This window comes from Amblyomma americanum, chromosome 3 (assembly GCF_052857255.1).
Source record: "Amblyomma americanum isolate KBUSLIRL-KWMA chromosome 3, ASM5285725v1, whole genome shotgun sequence".
NCBI classification, from domain to species: Eukaryota; Metazoa; Arthropoda; class Arachnida; order Ixodida; family Ixodidae; genus Amblyomma; species Amblyomma americanum.
The window spans coordinates 221860053-221871853 of NC_135499.1; the positions used below are offsets into that span (position 1 = coordinate 221860053).

At 50.3% G+C, this 11801-nt stretch overlaps 1 protein-coding gene across 1 annotated transcript; it reads left to right on the forward strand.

Moving 5' to 3' along the window:
• Positions 1 to 1882: 1882 nt before the first annotated feature.
• On the forward strand, positions 1883 to 5565 carry LOC144124387 (uncharacterized). Its single transcript, XM_077657014.1, has 2 exons — positions 1883 to 2127; positions 3722 to 5565. Exons 1-2 carry the CDS (start codon positions 1883 to 1885, stop codon positions 5328 to 5330), a joined length of 1854 nt encoding a protein of 617 aa, XP_077513140.1. The 3' UTR covers positions 5331 to 5565.
• Positions 5566 to 11801: the final 6236 nt, after the last annotated feature.

An 11801-nucleotide genomic window follows, 5' to 3' on the forward strand; every position in this document is an offset into this window, starting at 1 on the left:
TTGTACTGTGCCAAAGGGACAATGGAGAAGTGGAACACCCCGTCCTGTATGCTAGTCGTAAGCTGACCTGTCGTGAGCAGGCGTACAGCGCCACCGAGAAAGAGTGTGCGTGTCTCGTGTGGGCCGTTCAGAAATTGTCATGCTACCTAGCCGGCTCGAGGTTTATCATTGAGACGGATCACTGCCCTCTCCAATGGCTGCAGAACATCTCTCCCAAAAATGGCCGCCTCCTGCGATGGAGCCTCGCTTTGCAACAATATTCCTTTGAGGTGCGTTACAAAAAGGGGAGTCTCAACGGTAACGCCGATGGCTTAAGTCGAAGCCCCTAACGTAGGAATCCGCCTCAAAGTTGTTGGTTACTGATGTTTTCTTCCTGAGGCAGGATTTTTAACATATTGCTTTTGTTTAGTGTTTCAAAGTGATTATGTGCTTTCTAGTGCAATTTTCCAATTTGTGGACGCGTTCTGAGTGCTGCTTGACTACTGTAAGGAACTAGGCAGTAGTATAAAAGGGGAAAGAGCCTGGCAGAGCTTAGTGAGGGTTGTCTCGTGCTTGCTGACTGAGCGGTTGCGTTTCGGCGTAGTTCTAACGCTTGCTGGGAACGAGCACAAATATGGCAACTCTCCCGAAGTGACTTTGCAGTGTCCTATGTGATCCTGAACCCGAGAACGAGGCCTTCTCTGTGCGCTGCGCTCAAGCAACGTCGAGGGACGACCGGATTCGTTTACGAGCATCATCGAGCGACATCCCTCTGGACAGCGGATGCAGTCCCCTGACCATCGGGATCTCCTTCTCCCGGCGGGGCGGTCTGTTACGTCTCGCCTACCTACGACGCGCGGTATAGCCGGCGCGGATGCCACGGACGCCGCGGCTTCGTTCATCGCTGCCGCAACGCCTCCCGCCAAGCGCGTCCAGGCAGGTTTCAGTGCCACGTGTCGTCGTGCGTGCGTGTGTGTGTGTGTGCATGTTTTGCCCACGCTTGTCAAAGCGCGGCAGCCGGGGAGAGGAGTTCCCCAACTGGGAGGCGAGGAGGTCTGACCGGCGCCGGCCTGGCGGACGCGCCCGTCACGCCTGAACATGTTCAAGCGTCGCCGTATCGGATGACTCTTCCCAAGCCGTTCCCTCTTGCCCTCGACTCCGTGGGTATAAAGGGGGCTGCCCCGGACGCCAACGAGAGCCTTCGATTCCTTCCTTCGAGTAACGTGGTCGCCCTGACCGGCTGCTCTTTTGAGATGCCAGAATAAACAAGTTGTTCTGTTGCCAGTCGACTCTTCCTTTGCCGGGACCTTCGGATGTTTCCTGCTTTGCCCCAGGCCGCCAGGCCAACGCTACCCTTGGGGCTTGCAACCCAAATGCAACAACCGGCATAACCGTGGGCACGTTCTTTGACCTCTGAAATAGCGTCACGGCGCGAACAGCGTTTTCTGTCAATTATCTCCATAATTTGGATTTCCTGAGCTCGAGAGGGACAATTTGAGTAGTTTTCAGAGTGGGCACCCCCGCAAAGGCAACACTTCTCATTCTTCTCAGTGCAGGTGCTCGTTGAATGACCATCCCCACAATTGCAACACCTCAAGTTGGATTTGCAACCGCCGGCGCTATGTCCATAGCGCCAGCAGTTGTTACACTGCAGAGGCCGAGATGATAACGGGTTGATTTGCTAATTCTTTTAAAATTCTTGGAGCTCATCTTTTTTCACGAAAATGCTGTCTGTTATTTTACTTAAAATATTCTTCTTTCGTTTTTATTGATACATTTTTCAAAATTCACGCTTGGGGTCAAAATTTTGTCGTAATCTCCTATAAAAATTTCCTTGTTTATGCCACTACACGTTGGCCAATCCCCCCGCGTGGATATGTGGTGAGAGGACGAAGAAGAAGCCATGGCGGGCGCCAGGCAGGCCTCCGCCTCGTCCAGTGGCCAGCAGTGCTTCGTGCTGTTCGCGTACGGCCTTTCGGTGGTTCTGGGCACGGCGCTGCTGCTGCTCTTCCTGGCGAGCCGCTCATCGTTGCTCGGTCCTCGCGCCTCCGTCTCGGCCGCTTCGGAGGTCGGCTGCTGCCCCGAGCTGCTCGACCAGCTGGCCGCCACGGTCAACGAGAGCATCGACCCCTGCACCGACTTCTTCCGGTGCGGCCTTCGTGCCAGATGGATGGCTCCAGAGTAGATGCACATTCACACAGCGAGCCGTATACGAGCAGTCGGTTGGGCGTTCTATGGAATGCCCACTGACAGTGCATGCTCGGTGGGAGCCGGGCACTTTATTTTTCTTTATTTTTTCTGCCCAATCTAATCTCTGACAGTGGATGCTTAAAGTCAGGGGGGTCTCAGGAGGTCTCAGACTCCCCACCAATATTGACAAGGGAACTGAGACCGCCCGTACTAGAATATAGGGACTGCATGAATCCGAAGCCATCTTCTTATACTTTTCTCAGTGGTGGTCGGAAAAATTCTTTTCTATCATTTCAAAAATTTCGCAGTGATTTTTAGTAAAAATAATTAATATGTCTTCTAGAACACGAGACGCAGCAAGATAAAGTTGGCAGCACTACACAAATAGTGGAAGAAAAAGGGAAACCCGTGCCCTCAAACCACGAGTCAGCCCAGGGCTGGCCGCTCAGCTCCAAAGCTACACAACAACGAGCACACTAATAGAACATGGGGATCGTTTGTTCCAGGCCTGTGACATAAATTGAGCAAACGACCTTTATAATTTATTCCTCCCCTTTGTATAAAACGATGTGCAAAACAGGCCGTCAGCCGCTTTCTCTCTCTTCTTTTTGATTTCTCTCTACACCTGTGCTCGAATCACTAGATACCCCTTTCAATGGAGCCAGACTCTGAGAACTGCCCACTGAATGCACATGTCTTGGCAATAGAAAGAAAGAGAGGAAAGAAAAGCCTGCTTTTTTGACGCATTGCTACGCCCGTGCAGCGTTTTACATTGTCAGTGGAAGTGGCCAAGCAGCGACCTAACAAGCAGTGTTCAAGCGTACGTGGGTGGCTGTGTGCTCAATAGGGTCATTCAGTGTGGAAAAGAGAAAAGTGAACGCGCTATTTTGTACATCCTTGGTTTATTTGGACATTGAACTACAAGTGTATGCGCCAAATCCAAACATATAGGTATTCACAATGTGAGTTAGGCTCGGAGTCAGTACCCTTTCGAGGATCGACGTTGGCGAGCAGGCGTCGCGGCTAAAGACAGCTTGAGCGATGTGCACTGGGCGTAATAGAACGGAGGGCGGAATGGAGTGAGGAAACCGTGCCGCTAGCTGCCACTTCCTGTGCACCCGCATTCTCTACCGGCAGAAATTTCGCCCTCCACCCACGTTCTGCATGATTTTAGCCGAGGTAAAAACTGACGCAGTCCCGAAACATTTGAATCCATCTTTAACGACGCACTGCCGCTTCAAGTTGTTGTGGAGCAGAACGCATCTAGCTCTGGATGGAACAGCGCGAAAGCAAGGCGAACGACAAAGGAAGAAGGCGCAGTCATACAAGCGCTGTATATGTATGCCTTCTTCCTTTCTCGTTCGCCTTGTGTTCGCTATGTTCCATCCACAATGAACTGTTACCAATTTGCCCAGCTTTCCGTCCTTCTTCTGTGTATATGCAGCTATGTCCCCAACAAAGGTTAAAATATGTGACAGGTGAAGTGAACAATAACCGCAACATTGTTCTGCTGTCACGTGCGTGTGATCATACGGGATGCGCGAATCTGCAGGTACGCCTGCGGAGACGCGGGACAGAGGATACGCCGTCGAGACTACGAGAAGAGCTGGTTCTACAGCCACCTCTGGCTTCCCGCGCTGACGGGAGAGGCCAGAGACGGCGCCAGTGCACTGCTGCGGGGAATGTACGTGAGCTGCGTCCGCAACGACTTCGAGCCGGAGCACGCGTTCGCGGACGCCGGCAGAGCTCTTCGCGAGGCCCTCGACCTAAGGAGCACCAGTGCGCTGTACGTGCCGGCGCTCATCGTCAAGATCACCGCACTGCTCCGCATCGATTTCTTCGTGCGTGTGCGGTTGGAGCACGCGCAGGGCGCCCACCGGTACAGAGTGCAAGTCTCGGGGGACGAGGCTCGCAGCATCGACCAGCAAGTCCTCGCGCACGTAGACTACACGGCGAGTGTTTTCGACCTGAGAGACACGCCGCTGAACCTGACACCCATCCACCGAGACGTCCTGTACGCCATGAGCGAGGCGCCGTCTGCACGGAGCGAGTTCGCGTCGGAACACAGATACGTTGGCCAGGACAACACGGCAGTGGGCGGCCAGATGATGTGGAGGGCGGCGCTGGAACTATTGGGCTTGTGGCATCCGCGCATGACGATCTTCAGCGACGACCCTCTGGTCCTTCAGCGTCTCATGAAGCTGTGTCTGGTGTCCTGGCAGGACATGTCAGTCTTTTACGTGTTTCACCTGAGCACTTGGAACCTGGTGCGGAGCTCGATCGGCGACCGGTACACTCTAGCCTTCCCGGGACCCTGGCAGGACTCATGCAGCCGTGAGCTGATGCAGTACTCTGAGCTGTGGGCGGCGGCCGCGGCCTACAAGAAGTCCTCCGCCGCCACCGACCTCATCATAGCCTCGTTCGTCGACGAGCTCCTCAACCACGTGCAGAGCGAGATCGATCGCCTCTTCAAGGACGTTACGCTCTCGGTCGTGAACGAGCTCAGCTTCATGCTTCCTACCCAACGTTTTCCAGAAGACTGGAGCGCTCCGAACGCGAGCGATTCGTACTGGGCGAACAAGCTCATGGTAAGCGAGTGGCTGACCGGCACCGTGCTGCCGCCTAGCAGAGAGGATCTGCAGGGGACGACCCCCGCACAAAGGATCTTCCTGGGTGTCGACGTCTACGCGGACGTGCGAGACGATGCCGGAGACATGGTGTTTGTAAACGACGCCTTGGTCGGGGTCGACCTGGCCAAGCAGGTGTGGCAGTTTGTGCTCGAAGAATACGTGACAAGGCGGAGAAGCGTCAAAGCCACGCGTTTCCTCAGCTGCCTGCAGAATACCATTAGGCACCGGTCCATGGACCAGGCGGCCCTTTTCCTGGCTGTCCGTTCGGTGCTGAAGATTCGCAAGACGGTGGACTGGGACAGGCTTTTCCTGTCGGTCGGCAGCCTCAAACGGCTCTCGAACAGCCAGATATTCTACATCGCATACCTAAACCAGGGGCTTTGCAAGAAGGCGCTGCAGGGCCTCGAGGCGGAAGATAACGTCCGTGCCCACGCAGATGTGCTCAGGCACGTCGCTCACTTCCAAAGGGCTTTCAAATGCTTTCCCATTGCCGTTGAGTCGAGGTACTGCTTCGATACGAACGCATTATAGCCCGCCCATTTGGTACTTTTCGACAGTCGAGAAATGTTTTTCCTTGCACTTTTTTTTATCTCTTAAGTCATGCACTGTGAGAACCGGACGTTCTCCTAAATAGTGTGGCAAAATCTTATCGTTATCAAACCTATAGTGACATAAGCTTTCAGGAGGCTTCACGCGATGCGAGTGTAACGACATCCATACCGCTTCAATAAACAGAACGTTTGATTCCCACGGAAAAGAAAATCCCACCGGCCGCACGAGCTCGATAGCGTCTCTGCAGATAATGGCGACTATTGTCGGCATCGGATTGTGCTGTGTGCATTAAACATCTGTTGAATCCTGGAAAAAAAAAAAGCTTCGTGGTTGCACTATGTGGTTTGTGGCGACTCCTATGGGCTACCGGTGATAAATTTTCGCATAACGTGGAAGCGCGTACCGAGATGCATTGATTCGCCGCCTGATGCCGATTCGCATTGCGTTAAGGAAGCGCTTTGCATCGTGGACGTTTTTTTTTTTTTGCTGAAAAGCGTGTCGGACTACCTGTCAACATTCATCCGTATACCCCATGCACTCCCAGCCCCGTATGGGGAACGATTGGAACACCTCATATTAGACTAAATTTCCTCCCCGCCCACAGAAATCATTATGCACATCAGGTGCCGTGGATTGGCATCTGATAAACGCATTTCCAAACCTATACCTAAAAAGCACTATAAAATCAGCACAATACAATACGACGTGCCCATGGTGTAGCGCTTGTCCTACCTCTTCCTCATCTCTTGAGGCTGTACAAACAAACCAAATCAAATCACTAAGGCAGATTACACATAAAAACAGTGGGTGGGGAAGGCGGGGCAGCTCTGACCATGCAGCGGAGATCCGGACACGAAGCTGTGGCTAGTCCGGACGGTATGCGAGTCAGCGGAAGCCAGTGGAGCCTTGGACTAGATGAGCCACCCAACCCTTCCCTTTGGGATATAGTTTACTACTACTACTATTACTACCACCACCACCGCCACCACCACCACCACCAGGCGCAAGGCGCAACATAAGACATGCAGTTAGAAGCACTCGCGATCTCTACCTACAGGTTGGACTTTCTGGTTTAAGCAGAAAAAGCAATGGCGAAGGATGCGGCATGAGGACGCGTTTGACGTGCCGTACGGGCTATTTCGGCGCCCGTTTCGACTCGACAAGGAGACTGGGCGTGAAAAACAATAACCAGACGTGTAATTGCAGGCCGCCGTGTTCCCCTTTCACCGCCGTCAGCGAACCCTCGCAGCAACAAATGTTACGTACGAGCAAGTTTAATTTCAAAGCTGCTGACGCTCCTTGTTTTCCTTAGTATTTTTCAGCTTCAAACACAGATCCTCGCGAAATAAAACATTTCTCATTTTATTCGATAAATCTGTCTAAAAAAAGCAGATGGCCTTTCGCCGTGCAAATAAATGCTCCTGGGGCGCCACCCTGTAAGGGCGTGACCCTTCTGGTCACACATCTCTCTCTATATATGATTACATAATAAATGTTTTCACCACCACCCTGCTCTAATTGGCAAATTCCTCGCTGCGTCCAGCGTCGACATCTCATCGTTTCGTCATTTTAAAGTCACTGTCACAAACTTGTGATCCGATTTGGGATCGTTCCGTATTACGGCCCCAGGATAGCGACGGACGTTGCAGCCGAGTTCTCAAAAAACGGCACCCTACCTCTCGAGCGATTTCAGATTGCATGCATAAAGGAGCACTGACGACACCTCTATGCAATTTTTGTTCTGCGCAAGGATAGATTTTGCGGCTCTTTCTGGGTATGCCGATGTTTTGCCGGCAGAAAAAGACGCATTTATTGTTTAGCAAATTGGACTTGTATGTTATCGCGTCAGCCGATTCAAACTCGTGATATCTACACCGAAATTGTGTGTGTGTGATTTCGACACTTGCAGTTACTTGCCAAATCGGCCGGTGAAGTCGACACCAGTAATACATTTATGGCCTTTTCTCGCTTATAAGATCCCCGTTTTTATTAAAGCTAGGTCTTTGGCGTTTAAAGGCGGTAATACATCGATACAGGCCAATTTAAATTTCTTCTCAGCGTCCCTTTAAACAAGTCAGACAGAAAGGTGCACCGATTATCGAACTATATACAGCACGGGGATTCACTTAAAAGAACGCCAATCGGCCACTTTGTGATTCATAGCAAGAAAAAGTACGAGTACATAGAATTTTCACGATCCAGAATTAGTCAAGAACGAGGACGACAGGCTGACTGCGGAGGTCTAGGAAGCTACGGCCCTACATGAGTCCGGCGAATAGCGTGTCAGCACAGCTTCAGAGGCCCAATCAGACAGATAAGTGGTATTTTTGCTTGCTACAACAGGCAGATAGTCTGCAGATTTTCAGTTTCTCTTGTTCTAAAGTTACCGCACCGGTGGCCAAGTGGTTGAGCATCCGCCTCGCATGCGGGAGGTGCGGGGTTCGATCCCCAGTGCCACCGGGTACCCACCGGTTATACAATGGGTGCAAGCTTTCCCCTGGTCTGGTGCTCGGCTTATTTAGGGTGAAATGCTTGGGAAATGGGTTTTTAACCCCACATTTGAGAAAAAGAAAATACCTTGTGTAATGGCGCTCTTTGGTCATAGATGCCATTGCGCCATAAAAATCCATCATCATCTTGTGCTAAAATTAAACAACTTTTTTTAAAACAGAACATCATTTCGTTTTCTTTTATGAGGTTTAACGTCCCAAAGCGACTCAGGCTGTGAGGGACGCCGTAGTGGAGGGCTTCGGATAATTTAGACCACTGTGGTTGTTTAACGTGCACTGACATCGTACAGTACACGGGTCTCTAGCATTTCGCCTCCATCGAAATACCACCCCCGCGTCCTGATTCGGACCCGCGTCTCTCGGGTCAGCAGCCGAACACTGTAACCACTGCGCCACCGCGATATTTAGTGCAGCATCGTTCCCGTTTTTTTTTTTTTGCCTATATTGTCGTCTTGTTTTTTCCACTGCCACATCATTCTCATCAATCATCTCAGCTCTCCACCATACTGAACGTTGAAATAAATACAGAGCGCAGCATATCTGACACTTCGTGTAGGTTTGACGCATTGGAAAATGTGTTTAACTGTATTTTTACCTATTTTCAGCCTTCTCATTACCTGTTGTGAAGACCTGAAGGCTAAGAACGCTCGTTCAAAGCTAATTGAGATAAAGCTACGGGGGATTTTCACTCATTTCACTGTTCTTGGGACGAGCACGCCAAGCACAAACGCAAACGCTGCCTCCTTTCACCGTGAGAAAGTGTGGGATAGCTCTGCCAGGTTTCCTGTGTGATTCCCGGATCCAGACTTATCACCGCAGCCAGCAGCTGCCTCGGATCTCAGGACTGAGGGGCGCTTAACGGAGTGCTCGTGCGTATAAAAAGGCAGACAAGTCGCCGTTCTTGCACCAGCAGCGCTGCCCAGCCAACGGCCCGGTGAGTGCACATTGCTTCTTTCGCTAGGATCCGCCATGGCAAGCAGGATCAGAGGACGCTTCGCTATAGCACTCGGCACAGATTCCAGCAACGTCGTCGTTCGAATTGACATTTCTTAGCAAAGAGACAAGACAGCATCCAGTGTCACAATTATGGTCCGCGCTCTCAACAGCTCATGATTGCTATTTAACTCCTGATGCTTCTTTCCAAATGCACCAATGTACGAGCACTATGGAAGCGAACATTCAGCACTCAAAATCCATACCTATTTTCAGTTTTGCATCAAAATTTTAAACATATTAAAAACTCCGTGCGTAGTAGAAGAAAACGACTAACAAAAACATTTTCTCACGCATACTTGGTGAGAGGCCGCTGACTGGTCTAATATAATGATCACCGTTTCATGTTGCTCCGACCAGCACGCATTGTGTTTCTGCTGAATATTTGCTTTCAGCTATGATCTGCAGTTGCTTCGGCCGTCACATCAGCAGCTCAACCCGGAGTGAACCGGGTCGGAGTGAGCTTTAACGAACGAATAACATGCGGGCGCCTACACTTTGTGTAGCGGGGCAGCATTCTGCAGAGGTGGAGCCGTAGGTGGCGGTGCACGTGTCAGGGCGCGTAACGAATACGCCACTTATAAGCGAGGTCGGAAACATATTCGGGAGAGGATCGCCGCCTGTCCACAGCAACTGCATGGCGGTTCGCCGCAAGCAAAGCTCCAATGGGCCTTGCATGCGCATAGACCCTCGCGTCGCCTGCCCGTTGCCAAGGTGACCCCGCTGATAGCACAGTCGTGGCCCATGAGCGTGCTTTGTGTAACTGTCCACACCATCTTTTACATTCCATTAGTATTTTGGTTCGTACTTGGTTAAAAGTTACGCACATCCCTTAGTTAAAAATTGTTCGTTTGGTACGTGGCGCAGTGTATTAGGAAACCGGCTCTCTTTGTTCAGTCAACATTTTTTTCGCTTTGCTCCTACCTCCCAAAAAGTTTAGTAGAGCGATCATTGTGCACGTAAAGTTAACATTTATGCACACGAACGCCTACTCATCGTGACATGTCATGTGCAGCTTTGTAATATATCCCAGTACTAAGCCTCTGAACTGCGCCAAGTTTTGCCTTTTACAACATGCAAAAACCGACTCTTCATCTCTTCCTTGGATCGACACCTCGATCGAAGCTTTGATCACTGATCGGCACGTTCATCTGTCCTGCTTTCCCGCGGTCTGGCCGCCTAGTTATCGCATCCTCTCCGCGCGCCTCGAATTGTAGCGCGCGTCAGAGCCGTCTTCCCGCGTTACCTCGCTTGTCACGTTGCGGCAATCGGCCGCCAGAGAGAATGAGAACTTTCTAAACTTCGCAGGGTGATCCTATGTTCTTTCTCGGACAAGATAACTTCTGTTACTATCACTGACTGTCAACAAGGGCGTATGCTTAGTCTCGCATTAGTTCAACGATGACATCGGTACAGAGACAGGCTGCTGGCAGTCTGTTGAACCTGTCAGCGCTGCACACATCAGAGTAGTGACGTCTTCGATGTTCATGAATAGTACGGTGCTCCTATACTTGCGGCGTTTCGGAAACGTATTCAGCTCCCCCCCCCCCCCCCCCCCCTACTCATCCACCCATCCTTTTCGAGCCACGCAGGGCTGGTGATTATCGCTGACTGCATGCGCCTCTCTCTCTTTCAGACGATGAGGCTCCGCTTCTTGGTCGCGGTAGCCCTTCTTGCCGCAGCAGCCGAACGTGAGTACCCCAACTGTGCTGCTCTACACAGCCGGCGCCCTTATGAGCGCAGAGCTGCCTACTATAGCATCGCAAAACTTCACTAACAGGCGCATCTCGCCCGGTTAACTGTGCATATAGATACGTATTTAGTAAAGGGGATGTGGGCGTTCTGTACCGGTGTAATGGCTGAAACGCCCAAAATATCTTAATTCGAAAGTTTCGCTTTATAGAATAGTGTATCCGAGAGCACAAGATATGGGGTGCCTGAGAAATCAGCTTAACAGAGTATACTGAGGGGACAGTTGGTCAGACATATTATAAACAAAAATGTAGCATATGGACGGGACCGTCCTGTCTTCGACCTTGTTCGTCCCGTCAATATGCTACGTTTTTGTTTATGATATGAGAAATCAGCGCTGCTACTCACAGTTGATAGTTGTTCAGATCTCGCAAAGAACATCTACCGGTAACCTCTACTAAAAGAAGCTAGTGCTGAAGTCACTTCATTAGACAATTCACAGAACGTAAAGGTGCCAGCCGCGACCAAGATTCAAACAATTTGCTTCAAAAAGTGTTCATACTTTTGTTGATTATTTTGCGTCGAAAGGCCTACTATCGCAATAAAAAAAAAATCTTCATATGACGCTGATCCTGAGTTCGTGCAATTTTTGTTATGCCTCTCACAGCGCATGCACAATCAGGGATGATATCTTATCAAAAATAAATTAGTGCCTCCAAAAGCTCTAGCTAACATATGCAAAAGCGTATTTTATATACGAGCTTCACAAGCTGGGAAAAAGCGCATTTCATCATTACTTTAACGCAGATACAAGCATCAGCGTAAATATGGTTGTAAATGTACCACAACTTCGGGACTATGGTCTGTACCTGGTGTATGTATACTTAGGACCCTTGGTTTCTGGGTAAAACCCGATTTTACCCGGTTCTTGCATACGATAAAATTCCGTAAAATTTGGGTCAAACCCCATTTATACTTGAAAAGTAGCCTTTAAAGAACGTATTTTTCCCGTGCACACTGCTGAAGACATTGTACGAGAACTAGTGGATATTTTGCGCTTATTCCAGAGGGGTGCTTTTAGTTAACTGAAGATTTAAAAACCTCTTTTAATGCTTGTTATTCAAGACGCAGCTTAATTTGAAGATCAGTTCGGAAAGTACTTTTTAGAAGTGAGAGGCAAAAACATTATAACACTGAGCAGACATCTCACAGGATTCGTTGTATTAAGTGCTTCCAGCGCAACCGGCGATCTGCT

Coding starts and splice junctions, on each gene's coding strand:
- LOC144124387 (XM_077657014.1), top strand. CDS start 1,883: ATGGCGGGCGCCAGGCAGGCCTCCGCCTCGTCCAGTGGCCAGCAGTGC. Junction 2,128..3,721: donor CCCTGCACCGACTTCTTCCG/GTGCGGCCTTCG, acceptor GCGAATCTGCAG/GTACGCCTGCGGAGACGCGG.